Raw genomic sequence first — 21228 nt, forward strand, 5'->3', positions numbered from 1 at the left:
ACTTGTCTCGTATTGTGAAACACTAAGCCCGCACTTAAAATGGAATTTGACATTACATGGTACAATGGAGTCAATAAATGGCATTCTTCAGTGCTTTTACAACAAAGTCAACCCTCCCTTAAGTGGCTGAAAGCCCGGAGCTAGAAAATACTTCTCATTTACTTTTTTATGTAAGTAAATTGCATATGTTTTAAATCTAGTTTTCATCACAGCTTCATGTTTCTGATGACTGAAGTGAGCTGAACAAATACCTAACAAAGGTGTGTATTAATTTTACCTCATACCATTGCTCCTGCTTTCAAAGACTAGGCTGTCACATGGAATGGAACAAGTGCTGCAAATATCTCCATATTTCCTCACAGAGGGAAAACCTATTTTCCAGTGAGCATGAAAAACTGATCTCATCCCACTGGAAAATCTTCAGGGTACGGCTAAGAAGAAAACAGACACACAACTTCTTTTAACATCAGGACCAAGTTCCACATTATGCCCACAGGCACAAAACATGTCCCTTTATGTCCATGTGTGACCAGACACATTAACAGTCAGAACACAGAGAGGAAAAAGGGGCATCACATCAGTATGTCCCACAGGACAGTGATATGTGCATGCAATAGATGACTGCAAAGCAAGTAGCATATTTTTAAACCACATCTAAAAATAAGACTATGTTAGAAGGTTTTCAACAGCAATTGTAAAATGATTAGAAGTCAAAGGACTAAATACTACTTCTCCAAATAAATTAATTTACGTTATTACAGTAATCCTTTTACTATAAATGCAAACACATTGCGCTTAATAACAGATCAAGGCAGCTTACAAACTCAGCATAGGAATTAAGAAAGGCAAATGACAATTTTTTATTTATTTTCTTCCTCACAGGCTATTCTTCCTTCTAAAATGCCGTTCTATCACAGTGTGATACAAACATGGTCAAAGACATGGAAAAGGGGCATGATAAATCAAGTTGATTAGTATGCCAGATTTACTTGCCCACTTTTATCCTCCCTCCTTTTAAAGACATCAATATTAAAAATGTGTTTAGTTCTGCCATACAGAGATTATTTTAGGACATCTCAAGCACTTCCCACTGCAAACCATTTAGTGATCAATAAGATAATGATCCAAATCCCTAGAGAATCTATAGGCATTGCTTTTAACAAAGAATAGTATATGTTTATGATAGGACAGATGATTTCCTACTTCATAAGTTAAGTAAGTTTTCCAACATTGAACAGACAGTGGCAGAATTGCGAACTAGATAACTTATTTTCAGTCTCATGCAATGGTCATTGCAGCGTTTTTCCTCCTAAATGACAAGTCTGTACACAAGGGAACTTGTCTGGTACCAGCTTTTCAAGGAAATACAGTGATAATGGGGAGCTGCACAAAGAAAAGGAATTGTGCTTGACCATCATGGCTGGATAGGTGACAGCAGACTACGCAAAAGTCATGAGGCATCTCAGGACCTAACCCACATAATCATTAAGCAAGAATTGTTTAGCCTCAAAGTACCTTCTTCTAAAAACTGTAGTAACTATTTTCAATGATGAAAAGTTAATAAATTCAAATAGTTCTAAACAGCTCAAGAACATCTGTTCATTCAAAAAGCACTTGCATTTGGGTTTGTTGTTTGAAATCATTATGAAAATAAAAACTTAAGAACATTCAGGAAAATGTACAATTTGCCTCTAATTTATTCTCAGGTTTTCTGTGAATATTGCTCCCCACATTGCCATGGCAACACAAGCACATCTTTCAATACAGAGGAAGTAACAAGCCTTTTGATTCTCACCTTTAGCCATTTTATTGAGAACCATGTCAATTAGAATGTAGGTTCCACTTCTTCCTGCACCATCACTGCCAACAGAAAGGGGAAAAGAAAAAATAAGCCTATCAATGTGCATCTCAACTCAACATAAAGATACCTGCCATTATGTTATACTCTTACATAGAAGGCAGAGGATTGAATGAGGGTAAATGTAGGGTACTGAGAAGGAGAGAGAAAGCTTGCCCTGAAGTAGCACTAGCTGTTTGGGGAAGATTAGCCTGCATTGATAACAGGGCTAGGTTTTATTTTTTTTAAGTTGTGTTTGTGCAATAAAAACATTTTAAACAAAAGTGGGAAAGTCAGTAACCTTAAAATAAGATGGCATTTCTGCTCATAAGGTGTAGATACAACGTGCTTACAGTCACCTGCATACGAGTTCAAGAACCACAGAATAAGCCTAACCTAAGCATTATCTAGAACTGTCCCCAAATGTTGTGGACTATATTTGAACAGTGTGTCAGTGGGATGCATGCAGAGACCTGTCTGAGAGCTGAAATATTTGATTAACGATGGACTGCAGTCTTTCTTCAATGTAGGTCACAAGTGATTTTTCTTTTTATTTTTCACTTTAACTGTTCCTTAGTTGCAATGACCAGAAGAAAAATTATCAAGTAATTCCTGAGAAACAGCTTTAACTTTTTGTCCCTTAAGTCATTCCTCAGAAATGTGAGACCAAGCCTCGGGACGGGAAATGCTCCCTAATGTGAATGCAGCTTGAGTCCCTTTCAGACAGCAATGTGTAATTGCCAGCATGATGCTCTGTTAGAGCTGTTGTTAGCAAACATAATTAAGACTTTAAGTAAAAGCTTTTTTTCCTTCCTCCTCCAAAATTTTTTTCAAAGGTGCATGTGTGACCAATTAGACTGTATGTAGGTTTATTAATTAAGCCATTATTTTTATTGATAGCTCAATTTGTGTACAAGTATAAGTGAAAGGAAAAATAATAGAACAGTGTGAAGCATGTTATTACGTTCTGTTTATAGACAGGCTGTGAAACTTAATTTTTGTTAAGTCTGTGTAGACAGGTTTTTTTTCCTCTTTCAGTTCCTAGATCACTGCATAGAAAGAGGTAATGGTAATATATTTCTTTCCTATGGCTGTAAAGGGAACAAAGACAGAATCTCATTAGTTAAACTGAATAGCAAGACACAAAATGGTGATCGAGTCCAATAAAAAAACACTATTGAACAAATAGTAGACATTTTCATCCATTATAAGAAGGAAGGTGTAGGAAACTTAAAAGGCTCTTCATTTCGCATATTTCTTTTCTCAGGCTTCCTAAAGGCAATGCAAAGGAGCCTGCTCCAGGCTGCTCTCATCTGCAGAAGGCCTCCTGGCATCTGTGAAGGCAACTGCCGAGTCAGCAGCTCGGCATATTTACACCACATGCTCCTCCTCTTCCCTCCCACAAACAGCGGAATGCCACACGTCAAACAACCTGCCTCTCAGTGGGGCTATTTTTTTCTGCCTTTCCTGTCCACAAGAGTATCTTGAATAAATAAGTACAACATTCTTCTTCTAATTTAGAATCCCTGAAACCAAACATTAACATTCCTAGAGCAAAGTTTTCCATTGACCTGCCCAATAGGTTTTGTTTGCATCTAGGAGTGTCAAGCCCAAAGTTTACTCAATCCGTGGGTTGGCTTCCACTCCCTAACACTGCCCTCTCCTTACCATGATCACTAAAAGCAAGAAAAGAAGAAAAAAACTTTACTGAGTGTGAATAAAACAAAGAAGACTAAATTAGGAGGGAACACATAGAAAAACAATTCTTTAGAAGGAGATGATTGAAGAAATTGAAGTATTATATGCATATGGAAAGGTGGCTGCAGTGTTACTTCAAGTCACAACATCCACAAAATCACAGGAAAAAATAATTTTATTATGAAAACAAACCCTAAGCATTATTTAGCATTAAGAACCAGACGATTTATATTTAATTTCTTCAGCCTGCCCTAATATCTGTTTAGTGATTCATCTAAAGCTTTCATTTGTTTGCTTTGCTTACATCTATATTAACTTCTTGCACATAGACATCTCTGTGAGGCTATTTTAGAAATCGTACTTGCCTGCAATGAACAACTACTGGACAAGAGCGACCCCTGTAGCACTTGTTTACTTTCCTGAAATAAAGCAGACACAAAAAATTAATTAAGCATATTACATATTGCTTCTTCAGACACATATAAAAAAATTTCAAAAAAGCAATACAAGAATGCTAATATTACAGTCCTGAAAGAAACTGTCTAATTCATAATCTCCTGATAAAATAAGCAGTTGTTACATACGTAATCTTGTTTAACAAGTTTGCTTCTGCTTGGTTGTTGCAGAGGTCCCAGATAACATCCCCTCCTGGCTAAGCAAATGAAATGATCTCCTTTCTCCAACATCTCAGACGTTAGCTCCAAAAAGATTATCATGAAATGTTTTAATTTTAAAGCCAACTTTGAGATCATGAGCTTACTCAAAGAAAGACTGAGGGGCATCAAGCTGAATCTAAAATTAAGAATGGTGATTCTGGTATACTTCATATAATGCGTGCTGTTTGGTAAAACCAATTCTTTCCAAAAGAGCAAACAGTAAACCTTCTGAAAAGCTTCTGACAAAAATCTGAAAAGTATTCCATTTGTTGTAAAAATAAGTCAAGCAATCTGTAAGATATACTGCTTTGGGTCTAGTGCAAAGTCTTAAACCCTTAATATTTATATGATTGCCTTCTCTAGCATTCTAGCTGAAGATTCTCAATGGTGAGAGACTACACTGAAGCGAAACAATAAATGTACAGCTATGTAAGAACAAAAGCACCTCGTCTAAGAATAGAGTTTGCAACGTTGGTTTAAATCTATTTATATTGTCTTACAAAAACCAAAATCCCAGATCTTCTCTTCTGTTCCAGAATACATTTTGCATATAAAGTATGTTACACATCCAAAGCCCATCAAATATGCACATAAATGCTAACAAGGCAAGTTGAATAAAGGATTAAACAGTGAAACACTTCCTCAGGAAATCAAAACCTTTCATTTTCCTGGTTGAGATGCTTGAGGTTACTAGATCTAGACGGTCTCCTCTAAAATCACATCACAAGGCAGCTTTTGAGGGATGCCCAGCCACCCTGATGGTGTCCAGCTTAGTGCAAGTGCTGCAACTAACTGCTGAACTGAAGAAGTGAGCTGCTGGAATCTGGCAAATGCTACAATGTTGTTATGAATTTTAAAGCATAACTAACCTCCTGAATCATTCAGTTCTTTCTTGGCTTTTCATCTATTCGCTATCATCTGTGCTGTGAAAGCATGCATATAACATTGCTTACAGTATAGCCTGAAGATGCCTAAGCTTCTAAATCTGACAAGGAGTCTGGATACCTGGAACTAAATCCAAGCGGGCTACTTGATGAGATGCTGATGACAGTGCAAGAAGCTGGAATTTCACATTCTGCTTTTTACTATCTAAGATTCTAATCAAATGTGATAATAATATTAAGTTACCATAATAATTCTGTTTAAACATTAGAATTCAGGATTTTTTTTCACAATCCTTTCTCTTCTGTTATTTTATGTAAATTCATACTTATATTGTTTTTATATCCCTTGTATGCAAGTAATTAATGCCGTAAAAAAAACTTTCAGTGAATTAAGTGGCAAGCAAGAAGCACCTGAACTTGGAAATTATATAGGACATATATATGTCCATGAGCACAGACATACACAGGCACTACCAAGCAAAACACTTCTATAGTTTCAATGACTTAAGCTGCAGTAGAGTTTTAGCATGAATGAGTCACTTGATTATTCATGGTTGTATCTGAGGATCAGCTCCTTTTGTACAAGGGCTACTCCAAAAGTAATGACACCTATTTTATTATGTTGGCCTTCAACATCAGAGATGGATGGTGGTGGTGTGGTGGTAGAAGTTGAACCTTCCCACCAATATTCCATTCCATTTTGTTGGTGTGTGTGACAGATGGCAGCAGAGGGACAGCCTGACAAAACGTCTGATACGGAAGTACATATAAAGCAAAGGTGTGGAAGTGAATTGCTCTATGCAGAAAATACTGTACCCATTGACATTCATCGATGCTTGCATTTATGGAGATCAAACAGTGGATGTCAGCACACTGAGGCAGTGGGTGGTGTGTTTTAGCAGTGGTGACAGCAACATGAAAGACAAGCCACGTTCCAGAGGGCCATGCAGATTTTTACAAGCATGGCGTGCAGGCGCTCTTGTTTGTCACTGGTGAAATGGTAGTGACTATGTTGAAAAATAGAGTTCTACAGCTGAGAATTTGCTCTAGCGAGTAGTGTTATTGTGCTGTTTGTATCTGTTACAGTTTCCATGGAAATAAGAGACATTAATTTTGGAGCAACCTACGTACAATACAAAAGTCTCATTTTCATTTTTCACATTGTACAGTAAATTATTTTTAAAATGTCTCTAACATCAGCTGATAAAATGAGTCTGCATTCCCCACAGCAGCTGGTTATCCTCCCCCCATCACGTGCACTAGCGAAGACTAGTTTCTGCATTTAGTAGATTACATAAAGGCTAAGAACTAGAGGGGTATTTACCATTTCTTTTTCTGCTTGTGTGGTTCCTTTGTTCCTTGGCACAGCTAATATGATAGTTGCATGTTGTGACTAGCCACCTACCACAGTCCTAATATACTTTCAATGACAAATTGAACTAAACCTATCAGAAAATCAGACAATCAGAGACACACATTAGGGAAAGACACCTTATGTTTATCAGTTTTATTGAAGGGTTTCAAACATTTTCATTATCACACATTTCAGAAAACACATTAAAACAAAGGGTTTCAATCCAGCTGGTTCATAGCTTTCTCTGTATATAGTGTAAGAAAATATTTAGAACTGCAGCAACATCTCACTTCATTCTTAGTTCTGGCTAATGAGAGTGAGCTGAGAATTCATTAATAAGCAAAGTTCTTGAATGTTGAAGAAAATATATATTTTTTATATATATACATATACAGGAAGAATTAACTTAGAAAGAATGATTAGTAATACAAACCAACCCTTGGCTCATTGAGTGAAAAGGAAATCATCATGCAAACCATCAGCAAGCAAAGGTCAGAGGTCGTTAGAGGCTCAGAAAAGGGGTTTCCCACATTGTCCCTGCAGCAGTCACAGTTTCCAATGATCACTTTTGTGACTATGCAACTGGGCTCATATTACTAGCTGCAACATCACAAAAATGACACTGGCAACCGCTAATTAGCTGGCAAAATAAGAATTTGTCCATTTTTAAAGTGAGCAGTGTTAGTAAATGCCATTGCACGCAGCAAGAAGTGATAGCATAATAGATATATAGTTTAAGCAAAGCCCTCACATGTGATGCTAATTATTTTTTAGCTTAGCAGTCCCTCTTTATAGTGTAAATGTGCTCCCTCTGGGCTCAAGAAATATTTAATTACACATATCAGTGCATGACTAACAAGCTAGTCCAGAGCAATAATGATTGGTCTATTGTTCAAAATGAAATTAGGACTCCAGAAGCATTTAAAACTGACCAGTGGTTTCTGCAGTAGCCTCACCTCTCAGGGACTGTCTTTTGTATGGATTTTTGAGATATGTAAGATAATCTCTTTTTGGCAATTTATACCTGCATTATGAAAGCATGATAGATTATTTCCCAAGATTTAATGTGTCTGCTAGATTCTAAAACACTGATACATAGCAAGAAAAATGTAAGCTTTCCATTTTCAAAGAGACTTGCAAAATTTACTTGAATAAAGATTGTAAGGTCCATATTTCCACAGACTCTGGGCAAGGTAATTTTGGGAATCCAATTTTTCTTGGTGATGAATTATAAAAAATAGAGGGTTGGTTATGTATATGCTTACTTTCATATATGTATGTGAATATATAAATATACACACATATCCATATATATATACAAACACACTGAATGCACATAGAAACATAGATTAAAGGAAATGAGAGCAGCCCCTTCCTAGTACCACCTTACTGTGAGTATGGCAGCACTGTCAGACATTTATTCTGGGGGCTTTGTGACTCAGCTGTTGAATCCAGTAGAGCTTGTACTTTAAATAGGAAGCTTCAGGTGCAAACATGTATTGTATAAATGAATGCCAAATACATTCCCTTTTTTGTCCTTAAAAACCAGCAACATCAGATGACCAAGAAAACTGAGATTCATAGACCAGCCATTGTGCATGCCAAAATTCCTTTTCAGAAGGAATTTTACTATGCATTCTGTATTATGAGTTCATTGTACAAAATCTGCACGTACCAAATGATTACAGTACCCTACGCTGGACTGCAAATACATATTAAATGAACACTCAGAATTCAATTAAATCTTAACAGGTTCATTCCCATATTTGCTTTAAATGGTAAGAATAGCAGCTCAGCTACTTCTCTCATCTAGTTATAATTTTGCTTTTTTAAAGTGTTGCTCAACACATCTTCAGCATGGCTATTTAACCCTTATGCGGTATCTCCAAGCAGCACTTTCTTGGTGATGCAAACTGTGACAACTAACCCTGCAGTTCACAGATGGATCTTAAGTCTTAATGACTCAAACAGGAGTTGAGGTGCTCCAAGCTTCAGATGTTTTGGTTGTACAGGCTGATTTACAGTCAAGTGACACCAAATTTCCCACTAACTTCAAAAAGCAGAATCAGACACTGTGTTGAACCAGCGCTGCAGCTTTGCACAGCTTAGCAAAACTCATTTAGCAAAAATTCACTACAGGCAACTTCTGCAATACTACAAGCAAAGGAAAATCAACTTATAAAAATCACATTAAAATCTGTATTTGAACCCAGAAAAGAGAACTTTGGAAAAAATTCTCTTACAGTTTCAACTCCAACCTATGACTGTTCTTCCTTCCTCCTTCCACTATGGCTCTTGCGGTGTGACTGGAGCACGTCCTTATGATCTTACCTAGCCCCAGCTCTCAGTGACTGCTGTACTCCGTCACTTGACTTGCAATGCAGGAGGCGGCTCTGCATTGAGAACGCTTGCAATACATACGAAAAAAAAGACTACTAGTGGATAAATGGTGGCATTTGGCCCTAAATTTTTAAGGACAAAATTGTGCCAGCAGACAACTGTGCAACTAGGTCCTGCTTGGACATAAACCAGCTTATCACCTCAGATGCATATCTCTGCATCAAAGCTCCAAGCACTGACTGAAAGAAATAAGATTGGACCTTTTGGGCCCTGAGCCCTATATAATCACTTTGGGGGGTTGTGGATAACATCGTAGCACAGAAAAGAAAATGGGAGATCCCAGAGGCTGCTAGTGGATTGAGAACCAACTCTTGAAACCTCGCAGCGATTCTTTTCATTAGTCATGAGCGCACTGCAGTGGATTAGTGGGTACATGCTAACGCCTACACGTGGTGTGCTGGGCATGGTTTGCAATCAAGTGAAGATTACTTCTCTCCAATATTTATCATGCACGGCTTTAATTTTCAAATTAAAATTTAGACAGGCACAGCAGACATGAGGGAAGGTGACAAGTTTTCACACTTTTGCCTTTGTCTGTTGGTATTTTAAAGCCATACTGACTTTCTTTAAAATCCTAGAGGGCATGCTTTGTCAACATTTTCATCTGCTTTCTCTAATTTCCCCTTTTCTTCAACCAAAGAAAGTTCAGAGGCCTCACAAGCAAACACTACCATGGTAATGCCATTATTGCCATGTGACTCCAGTGTGATTTTCTCTTTAAGTGTGCTCATACAATGCACTCTATTTGTGAGATGCCTGCAATAAGGATCATAGGGGAGCCACACAGAAGTCCTGGAAGTTCCAGGCGGCTAAATACTTGGAAAACAAAGAAGTACAGAAGCACTGAAGAGCTGTACAAAGGTAAGAAGGTAGCAATCTCTAAATGGGAACTGAGCGTATCTATTTGTGAGGCAATAGCAAAAATCAATCCACTGCAGACTTTTATGTTAGTTCATCATTGCAGCATCACAGGCTGAGGACGTCCTTCCAAAAGAGAATTATTAGGATTACAGCTAGTTTAAGTTTAGTTCCTCAGATTTGAATTGCCTTAAATAAACTTCCATACTTTGTGCTTTACCTGCGGAAATCCAGCAGTGATCTTGTGGAAGCAGGAACTCTCTGATCATTCCAGCTGAGGAAATGGAACTGTGTCACCGTGCGGGTCTCATTTGTCTGCAGGTTCTTCAGGTAGAAGCTCCTCACCAGGAAATCCTCACACCAGATGTGTTCAGAGACAAGGTTTACCTGCACCCCAGAAAAAATACGGAGATCAAGAATTTCAGTTGCAAGCCACAGCTTCAGAATTGCAGGTGTAAGATGCCTTGGATGAAGGAACTGCAGGAAATTTTATTATCAAATGGAGCATTGCTGTGAAAATAACTTTCTCTAGCAATCCGTTGTGTCAGGAAGGGGTTAGCTGCCTCTGCTATCTCTTTGGAAACACTAAAAAAAAAATGCTGATAGTTTTAATGTGAAAGGAAAAAACACGAAATTGAAACCTGACACTGTATGAATGCAAAAGGCACTGCCTAAAAATACACCAGACTGCCAGATGCTGTGCACAGAGAAATGCCCACCATGCATTGCTCAGCCCACCCGAGCGGTCTTAGAAATCAGTGGAATTCATGTGAGAAGTTACAAGTCAAATTTTCACCTATGTAGAAAAATAAGCATAAAAACAGAACTTATTTTCAGAGTTTTTTTTTTCAGAAAGGAAGCTTTTTCACTTGTTAGCTTAAATAGCAATAGTTCTTGATATTTTCCCATTTGTATTTGGCATTATGGTGTTATTTTCTTCCTCTGCTCAGCCAGACAGCTGGAAAAACATGACTGCCATTGTCAAGGCTACATTTCAACAAAACTGATGACACAGTATTTTGGGCTAGCAATGTATAGCAGAAAATAAAAATGTATATTTATTGTTGTGACTGAGGCAAATGGTAAAGATAGATAGCATTAATTACGAAAGCTATATGGATGTTTTTCTACAAACACACACATATGGCTTTCCTAAGGCACAATTCACTAGTTCTAAAAATACTATTAGTCCTATAAAAAATAAATATACGCTTCTGTATATCAACCACTTGCGAGACTGTTTTAAAGACATAAAAAATCATTGTCTTTCTTTCCCTGTAACTCAGTTCATGATGTTAGAGGTGCAAGCCACCCGGCAATTAAAACCACCCAAATTTCTGGCAAATCTACGACTACCTGAAGACAAACCGAGGCTACTTAGGATGTACAGGTTAGACCAGATGAAACGGCATTTTACCCCATATGAAATGAAGCCCTGCTCTTCCTGTCCCGCTTACACCCAGTGCTTTGTTTCAGTACCTCGTAGATGTGGTAGAGGTTTGACCCTTCGTCGGGCCAGTAGTGGTAGCACTGCTTGACTCCGCTTTCCGTGAGGGGTGTCAGCATGACAATAACGACACAGCCGTTCTCCCAGACCATCTGCAGACAAAGAAAGACACCATAGCCACACTGTGACTGCCTAATTACTGCGTGACATGTATAATTACTGCACTCAGACACACAATCAAAATTTATTCCATTCACAGGAAATTTATTTCATTTTCATTAGACACTTTTACTCTGCAGCTGCTTTCAAATCCCTGAATAAACTGGCACCATATTTTGCAGGCATCCATGAAACATTAAAGAATTTCCAGTGATTTCAATTCACGTCTTCTGTAAATTCTCTCCTTGTTCCTGGTATTGCGTTCAAATGCTTTTCTATCAAACTTTTAGATCCACAAAGGAAGCACTGAACAATGCTTGCAAAACATACAGCTCCTTAGTGTTTGATACTGAATATCCAAGGAGCACAGATATGCCATTAGCAGTGTGTTGACCTGCTAAAGTCGCATTTGCTGAAACCCATGTGTCTTCATCCCTGATTCTTTTCAGTTTCCCACACAGCCAAATCTACGGAATTGCCGCATTGTTGAAAGAGGCATACGAGGCACAAAAGTTGCATCTCAACAATAATAAGGAAATAAGTAAAGGAAAGGGAAAAAAAAAATAGATCGACCAACTATCTTCTTCCAAAAACATTTCAAATGGAGAAATCATCTTTTCACACAATTATTAAAGAATTATTGCAAACGTGCAAATACTTTCTTCTTCTTCATTCATCCTTCTGTTTCTTTCTGTTCCCTCCTTCCTTCTTATTTTTTTCTCCTTTTTCTTTCACCATCTCTCTTTTATCCTAACCCTTTCCTCCCTTCTTACATTTCTTTTTTTTTTTTTCTCCTCCCAGCAATACAAGGGAAGCCCAAGCCATGCTACAGACTGTGCCCTCTCAGAGCACAGGTACAGCACGAATGAAGGGGAGCTGTATCTTCACCATCAGCATCATCTCTCAATAATTCAAACAAGCCACAGAGCAGAGCACAGGAATCTCAGCCGAAGGATTTAGGCTGCCTCACACCAACAACAGAACACGCTAAGATGCTCTGGTCTGGCGCATCCCTGTTCCAAACACAGCCCATGGCTGAACAAAAAGGCTCCTATGAATTAATACCAAGCAGCATAATCACTAAAAACTGTTATTATTATGCTGTACATTGATGTTATATTTGCATACAACTTTCATTGTCTTTTTGCTCGCATATGAAATTACTGAATGAAGAGTAAACGGCTCTTTTTGTGAAGGGTTATGTTTATTTCTACAGAAATATTTATAAGCGACTGTATTGACATGTAAATTTTGTAAACAAAAAAGGCCTTTGTCTAAACTGTGCAAAGATGAGATGATACATTCAATTCAAGGATTATTTTTTTTAATTACATATCAAATAAAAAGGTTTCCTATTCATGGATAATGATGTTGTCTTTTCTTTTAAGAATAGCTTGAATATATAGAAACAAATAACATTTTTACTTGCTTATTTTTTCCCCATTTTGTAACATAATTGAAACAACTTTTAAAAACAGCTTAAAATTACTTAGAGAAATTGATGTAGGGTTTGCACAGAATAGGCCTATTTATGATTTTGGACAGAAGCACAGGAAAAAAAAAATCGCAGTCAAATACAAGGAATAAAAATAATCTTAATTCTCTTTTTCTTCCCCTTGAAAAGATTTTAAAAATAAGATATCCATAATCCATCCACCCACCCTCCTGCTAAAAACTGACAGCGCTGCAAGAACTCTAAAATACATTAAATTGACGGACAACTTATTTTCTAGACTGATGTGGATTCATTATTTGTATTTTCTTTTGTCTCTGCGTTCCTTTCGGGTCACAGCTGGCAACCTTCTCTGTATGTAAGGAAAACGATACAGATTTCATTCATTCTGTCGTAGTTTCACCTTTTTTGAGTCAGCAATCAGACTATGATCAGAATTCAAAACATGTATCTTACTTTAAAACTAGCCCCACTAAATCAGTACTTTCATCACATAACGATTTAATGTGCCTCTAGAAGGTATAGAAGCTCATTGAAGCCATTACGAAAATGAGGAGAAACACAGTTTTTATGAGTGTAATAAAAATACAATGATCTAGACCATAAACTAATCATCGAGCACTCTGCTTGTGCCACCCAAGTGTAACATTATAAAAGCCCACTCGCTTAGAGAGGAATCCTTACAGTTTGGCAGCCCCGTTCATTGGTTCAAAGACACAGCATTTCATTAGACAGGGGCTGTCTGCATCTCTGAAGATTTCATTAAGCATAAATCCAAATGAAAGTTAATTTAAACAAACAATTTGAAAGTTACTCTGGAGTATAATATTTTTTTTCGGTCATAGAGCGAAAATGTCAAAGTCGAATCTACTAAATCAAGAAGGTAACGCAATCTAGCGGCAACATGCCTGTTTTTCAAGCAATTGTCAGTGCATCTCCTGTGCTTATCATTGAGATGGGATATTCAGCAAGACTCACAGGCTATGACTTCAGCACTACTGCTCTTTTTTTCCTCCGTAATAACTTAAATATTTGATCATTAGGCAGTTACCCAGATTGCTTTCCAAATGAAGCAGAAGAGATGAATAAAAGGCAGTTCACAGTTTCACACCGTCCATCGCTCCATTTGTAATTCAGTGATGGATTCAGGAACAGCGCCCACCGCCCAGCTGTGCTTTGGAGGGTGTGGATATGGCCACATGCTAGAAAGTGGCCCTAGTGACTGTCTCTGCCACCATGAGCAGGTAGCATAGCCTCAGGCCATACAGCGCTCCTCAAGCTCTGGGAAGTGCCTCTGGTTACTGAGGGGAAATTGCAACTGGATCCAAACAAGGAAGGATGTTCCACTGCAAATTCACAATAATTCACGTAGTTCTGAACTTTGTATGATTGCATAGTTTACAGAAAGCAACTTCATGCAATATAAGAATAAAGAGAACGTAAGGTTCTCAGAGACAAAGCAGAGGCTTTTCTTTTTAGCTGTTTGTGTGGAGCCTCGCAAAATTAAGTCTTAGACTCTCAGTGTTAAGTACTGCTAGGCAAAGAACCATATAAAATCAAACGTTAGATTGCTTAGCACTGTTAGTTTCAAGTTCGTAATTTACAGTAATACTTGGAGGAGAAGAAATGTTGAATAGAGACTTAAAAATAGAAGAGATAAAGTCTGAGTTAAATAGAGGAGCTCACCACAGAGTTTTAATACAAACACTTTGCTGAAAAGACTGAATAATTTCGTCTGACTTGCCTACCTTCAGCCTACATGCTATATTAAGTATCTCTAACGAGGTTCTGCTACACGCATCGTTCTCAAAACATTTCTCAGACAAGAAAAATGCCATCCCTTCCCATTTATTGCAAATTAAAGGCTGAATCCTGCATCCCAAAGACGAGCAGTAAGCGCGTTTGACATCTGCAGGATTCCCTGTTGATGAAACCTACCACGTGTAGAGACCCCATGCTGCAGCTATGTAGTATGCCAGTCCCACACAAAGGACTTCTGCACTGGAAGGAATTAAGTTTAATATGAATTACTTGCAAAGGAGCACCGAATTGCTTTTCCAAATCAGTCACAAGTAGGAGAATCACTGGTACAACCACCACAAATTCAATAAAACACCAGCTTTTGAAACCTAGTAAGTATATTTTAAAATTGTGTTCTTTACTAGTTTGTAAATTAGATGGCTAGTATGAATTCCTCTTTTTTCCCCCCAGAAACTTGATCTCTTTGAAGCTTCAATTTATAGTGATAGATCCAACCCAAATCCTCTTTTTTAGCCATTTTCTTCTTCATTTTAGTGATGGGGAAATGACAAGATACGTGTTCCATTCAGACACTGTTCTTTTGACCAGAACTAGTAGAAAAGGCTGTACAATGCAATCATTTAAAAGTAAAAAATAACTGGGATAATCAACTAAATCGAGTCTGCTAATTAAAAATAACATTTTAAAACACACCAGTTGCCTTTTGAAAGAGATCTCCAGAATCAGTCTTTTAACTCCCCAAATAGTTGGTAACTGCAGCTGTTTGAATAAACAAGCAAACAAAAACCAAATAATTTCTAATGATGATCAAAAATTAACATGGATTGAGTATTTTAAAACCAAGACTCCATTTCTTTATGGATTTGAAAGGAAAGGGAGAGGACTTTTAACTGCAAAAATATTTGGGGGGATTTAGAATTTTGGTTGGGTGCCACTCAAAAATCATTTTTCAAAGTGTTTTGGTTGACAGTGACATCCTTTTGATATGAAGAAGGGTCTAATCTGACAGACAGCATGTCCATTTACAAACCCATACGTGTGCCAAACAGTTCAGTAGATCTGTAGTTTTAACAATTAGCTATCAATAATCTACATTTAATTAAAAACTGCAGTTTAAAATGCATTTTAAAACATGAAGTGAATGCAAATTGCTCCATATACCACCTGTGCTACATTTCTGCTGTTGCAGCAATGCTTCTTTGGAAACCATTGAGGAGGACAAACTCAAGATGGCTGCGTGTGTTGCAGTAACTCCTGCTGTGCCCAAGAAACATGAACTACTCTTCTTCATCGGAGATTGATAACTCAAGCCCTATGAGTAAATAATTTAAATACTTCCTTTATTATTGCAATGCTGACAAAACCACCCTAAAGAGGGACAGTCTCACCAAAACTGCTAGGAATTAACTTTTCACTTCAGCATTTGAGAGACGGAATATAAAAATGAAAGGGACAGAATTTTTAAAAGGACCACTTCTAAGTACCTCCTCTGACCTGAGCCGTAATTAGAAGTGAGCATGGTAAGCTCACACAGCTGTACTGAACGCTTATGGAATTCCTAATGCTGTATTTTATTTCACGTAGCTTGATAAGTTACTAGAGCTCTAGGGGCTACTGTTCTGTGCCTCTCTCTCCCTTGCTGTTTTTCTTTTATTAAATTAAAATATGCATATTTTAAACATTGAATTACTCTGTGTCTTTTCATGCGCTCTTCTTTCTGAAGGTGAAAACTGATTAGACATGCAGAAAGTCCCTTCCCAGGCAAGACAAATAAAACTTTGGAGCCAAAACTGCTTGAAAGCACAATGCTCTGCACAGAAGAACAAAATAGCAAAAAATAATTTAGTCTCTAAATTAATTTCAGCACTCTAAATACATGCTGAACTAGGAGCATGTAAACCAGCAACAAGAGCAGGAGAGGGTCTGCTATAATTGTGCTTACTCAACCCACAGGCCTGGAACATGGATTTTGCAAGGAGACATGAATCTACAACCACATGGACTTCTGGCCATGAGGATTTTCCCTTGGAGATCCTGATGAGTAATCCTTTTTACATGGGAAACAATCACCAGACACTTTTCTTTTTGTTTTTCTGAACTTCAAAACTGGAAGGGAAAAGCTAGCATTGGCAAAAGAGACACAGATTTATCACATCTTCAAGACCGCAATTCTAGGATTGTGTTCTTAACATGCTGGTATGATCTGGGAGGAAAATGATCAAATTTTGAACTGACAATATTCTCTTGAACATGAAAATATTATAAAAATAATTTTAGATTAAGAAATGCAGACTGGAGGCAATAAAAAGCAAATGACACCTGAACTCCATGGACTCAAATCAGGGCTTTGGTCTTAGGACTCTTTCTGCACTTTACATTTAATAGTCATGCAACAAAAATAGAAAATAATCAAAAGAGCAGCTGTATGTCCCATCACAGCAGCATAAACCGCTGTTCCAGCTAGCAGTAGTTGCTTGCCTTTAAAAACAAGAGTGAAGTATAGTCTCAATTTCAATAATATTTCATGTATTAGCCAACAGTAGAGGAAATATGTAACGAATGTCATGAAAAGCATGGGTTTGATTCAGAAAATGTAGATGAAAGTTCTTTTTTCTTCCTGGAAGTGTATCCTAACCTGAAATGGTCAACACCTGCATTCTGTCCTGGTTCTGTGAGGAACTCAGAGCTGTTCATGCTTGATACCATCACTGCCAGATCTCCAGAGGTAAGACTCTGGGAGAACGATCTAGCCTGAGCTAAGCACCTTTTCAGGTAAAAGATCGGGAATTTTCTGGTCCAAACAAGTGTTTATTTAATCTTACAGCTTATTGTTGTAGGTGCTTTTAACCTTATTGCTTCTCTGCAAAATGAGGAAAGTCATATTTCTCTGTGAAAGGAATAGAGGTTTATGGTGTTCATATACTTTGCCGATTATGTTGGTCATGGATACAGGAAATCACAAAAAGACAACAAATACTTATGTTAATAAGTATCATATCTGATTTGATTTTCCAAGGAAATAAAGAGGCATACAGTTGGCTGCTTGGCAGGTACTGCTTCATCCCTCTCACTATTTCACCTACCGTGGTAAAATAAAATTAAAAAGAAGTGAAAGTATGCCTCTCCCCAAAAAGGGGAAGGGCAGATGTTGGCAGATTTATGAAAGCAAGGCACAACGTGGGACACTAGCAATTCTAAAAGAAAAATAACACTGTATTTCCCAGAATAGAAAAGATTATGGCCTCCTACAGAAATCTCCATTTGGAGGCAATGAACTTTAGCAGACATGCAATTTATAGAACTGGTGTAATTAAGAACAATTTTTTTTTTTTTTCCAGTCAGCTCTAAATACCCAAACTCCTAGGACAGTTTCTTGCATATTATCCCGTCTCAGAATACTTTAAAATTTAAGGCATGTACTTCATGTCAAATACTTCATGGAATTATAACCCAGCACATACAGAAAATAATAAAATTTTATGCCTCCAGAATTATTCACAACATGGAACTCCTGCTGCGAAAACTTGTTATAGATCAGAAATGTTCTACATCCTCTTTCTTTTGAATTATGTTCAAAGAGATGTTGAATTTTAATAGTGCTATGTGAAAGAGCTGAGTGAAGTCTCACTGAAGCTGCTGGACAAAATCATCACCTTTCATTCAAGATAAATGCAAGAAACAAGCAAACTCTTTTAAGAAGCTTGATAACTGAAATTACAGAAGTTATCATCAAAAACAAATGAAATATGAAACATATGGACCTGTGAGTTTTTCTAGAAACTGATATGCTTAATGCAGAGAGAGGCATTAATAAAGGCAAGATTAATCAAGATAAGATACAAGAGCATGTAAAAGGAATAAAAACCACTGGTACAGCTGACAAACTAGCATTGTGATCCTCGTAGAAGAAAAGCCAAAAGAAAGGTTGGGGGCAAAACAGTGGGTGAATGAGGTTTGGAAAAAAAAGAATTTGATTCTACCTCTCTTTATTTCTGTTCAAAGAAATAAGTCTCTGTACTTCTTTTGTAAATAAAATGGAACTGTATCAAAGCAAAAACCTGTCCTGATGAATTCTTTCCAGCTGAGAAGAAAACAACACACAGACCTAGCAAATTGTTTAACCACTCAGGTAAAAATGGATTAAAACCGCGTGAGAAGAGTCATCCCGTCTTCAAGAAATGGAACTGTGAGGTGGAATTCCCACTGAACCAAAATAGAATCAATGAATGAGGTGTATCTCAGAAATAGTAATTGGTAAAGAGAGATGAAAACAAGACCAGATGAAATTAAAAGAAGGCCTAAATCAGCTGGAGGCTTTTCAAAATTAATTAAGTAGTGGCTGGAAAATTTCCAGAACAGTCTAAGAGATGACATGCAGGCAGAGATGAAATCTCTGCTTGAGCTACAAACACAGGGAATCCAGACAGATTAGGAAGCCCTGTGGCAAAACAGATCAATGAGGTGACTGACAACACATCTGCTGCAGGCTAGAAAGTTTTCAAAGAAAAAGGTAAACCAGGGAAGTTGGAACTAACTTGGGGCTTGCTGGCTGACAGGAGCTATGGTAAGGATATAAGGAGCTGGAGAAGTAGACTAGAGGAAAGTTTGATACCTGGAAGTGTCTTTGCATCATCAGAAAAGCCACAGTAAGACTTTTTTTTTAGCATTATTCTTTTTATGACCTCAAGTTCATTTGAAAACATTTGAAAATAATCCATGGACAGTAGTATGGGGGTATCTCAGCTCAAAGACGGCTTCTTTGAAATAAAAACTGCCATTAAGCAAATCTCTTTCCAGCTAACATTAAAATCCAAATGAACAGAAACATGTACAGAAAATGCTACATCTAATCAGCAGCTCTAATGGCTGAAGTGAGATGGTACTGAGAAACAATACTTGCTCTTCTTCCTCATCTTACCAAAAATAATATTTGAAAAAAATAGTGAGAAGATTGAAACTTGTCCTCTTTCAGCCTCATAGGGTACTAGGCCTGGATCTGCTCATCAATGCTAAACAACATAAGCTTGGATAAAGCACCATCAATGATTAATTTAAAAGCTTTGCACACAATGGGAAAGAGAAGACACTGAACTGACCATGATCCCTGTTCAGGTCTGGGCAATGTGAAAGCAGTAAATATGCGTTTGACTGCTGAGTGTCTAAGAGCACTTGCACAAAAATACTGGGCACTGGATCAACATATCTGGTTTTAGAGAGGCCTGACAACAGAATTAAGAAAAAAGATTATCCAAAACTAAATCAATTTGGTCTTAACAGAGATAATGAATGTGAGTAACAACATGATAATAGAGAAAACAAAGAGATGCACAAGAGCAAGCACTGCAGATCAGCGTTGGAGCTAAGGAACTTGGTTCCTTTTTCACACATCTGTGTTGGAAAAAGAATTAGCAGTATCTACAGCCTAGCCTTATCCCTCTGCTAACGTGCATTTGGTCCATCAGACCACCAAAATGTTGGTCTAACGTTAAATCCACAAAATAAGTACAATGCCTGACTGTTAGAAGAGATCAATCCAGGTTTAAGAGAAACTAAGTTTAGAAACAGAGAGTCTGGAATTAAGCATTGAACCTAATTAAGATAGGTCAGGAACAGTCTGGATTTCACGATGGATATTAGTTGTGCTGTAAAAGCCAAGAAGTAGTTTTACACTTTCAAGTTATACAAATATTTGTAGACAAGTGTTTTCCTGAAAACAGCCTGAACTGCATAAAGGAGTGGAAGCAATTACACTAGCTTCTTGCTGGGATAGTCTGACAACCAAGGAAAAGCAGAGTGGCTGGTGCTCACCATGCAAATAGGATTTAAGTCTCTGTCTGCAAAAAGAGGAAGCAATAGATCTAGTAAATATTGGCAATGAAAGAGACGCCAAGCTCCAAGAGTCTCTGTTGGAATTGCTAAAGCATAGCATTGTGCATTTAGACAAGGAGCAGCCGAATGATCCCAGGTCTCTCTACTGTGGAATTGGTCACTGCTGTTACTATGAGTTGGAAAACTACTCCACTGAACATGCAGCTCAGCACCAGCTGATTGAGTGGAGGAGGGAAGGGGAGGAGAACCACTAAGACGACGTAACAGAAATGAATAATTGAACCTTTAAACAATCCCTAGTGGCAGCACCACAATCTGAATAAACTACAGAAAATCGTATTCAAGTAAACATCAAAGGATTCTGCTCTAAAAGGAATAACACACTGCTCTCCATGACAAGTTTCCTTTATATAGCTACTCTTAGGTGAAAAATGAATGCAATCTCAGCTCCTGCTTCTGGATATGAAGGGCAGTAACTTCAAGCCACGGCTTTTTACTTTTGCAATGGACTTCCTGTATTTTAGTGGTTATTGATACAATGCTATGCAAGGAGTTGTCTCTTAGTTCATTTATCACACCTAGTTAATAGCCTGGGCCAGGTAACAAAACTTGGGATGTGAAGCAGCATGGAATACGATTTACCCAATGCTGATGGGACCAAAAAAGCAGGTAATGGAACAATCAACAGACATAGGTATGTTGAAGTGACAGATAAAATTAAGAAACACTTTTCAATGGAAACCATCAGAAAAACCAGTAGAAGTACATCGCATCAAGAATGGACACAGCCACACTTGAGCAGGAGCTGACCTAGGGTGACCAGATGATTTCTTTGGAGCTCTGTACAACAAATCTTGTGGGGAAGAGGGGGTGATCTGTCACCAATGGATTG

General features: G+C 37.7%; 1 protein-coding gene across 5 annotated transcripts in view; it reads right to left on the minus strand.

Moving 5' to 3' along the window:
- PTPRN2 (protein tyrosine phosphatase receptor type N2) overlaps positions 1-21228 on the minus strand; it is a 561093-nt gene that overhangs the window by 22608 nt on the left and 517257 nt on the right. For 2 of the 5 annotated variants that reach the window (XM_010712395.3, XM_010712396.3), the window contains exons 18-21: positions 11167-11286; positions 9908-10074; positions 3901-3954; positions 1796-1860 (exon numbers count right to left, since the gene is read on the minus strand). In XM_010712395.3, coding sequence (XP_010710697.1) covers positions 1796-1860; positions 3901-3954; positions 9908-10074; positions 11167-11286 — 406 coding nt within the window. Of the gene's footprint in view, positions 1-1795; positions 1861-3900; positions 3955-9265; positions 9814-9907; positions 10075-11166; positions 11287-12490; positions 13099-15404; positions 15820-21228 lie in introns of those variants that run through there. The other 3 variants (XM_019616265.2, XM_019616269.2, XM_019616266.2) reach the window with 3 other exon arrangements.

The sequence above is a fragment of the Meleagris gallopavo genome, chromosome 6 (genome assembly GCF_000146605.3).
Source record: "Meleagris gallopavo isolate NT-WF06-2002-E0010 breed Aviagen turkey brand Nicholas breeding stock chromosome 6, Turkey_5.1, whole genome shotgun sequence".
In the NCBI taxonomy this organism is placed as follows: Eukaryota; Metazoa; Chordata; class Aves; order Galliformes; family Phasianidae; genus Meleagris; species Meleagris gallopavo.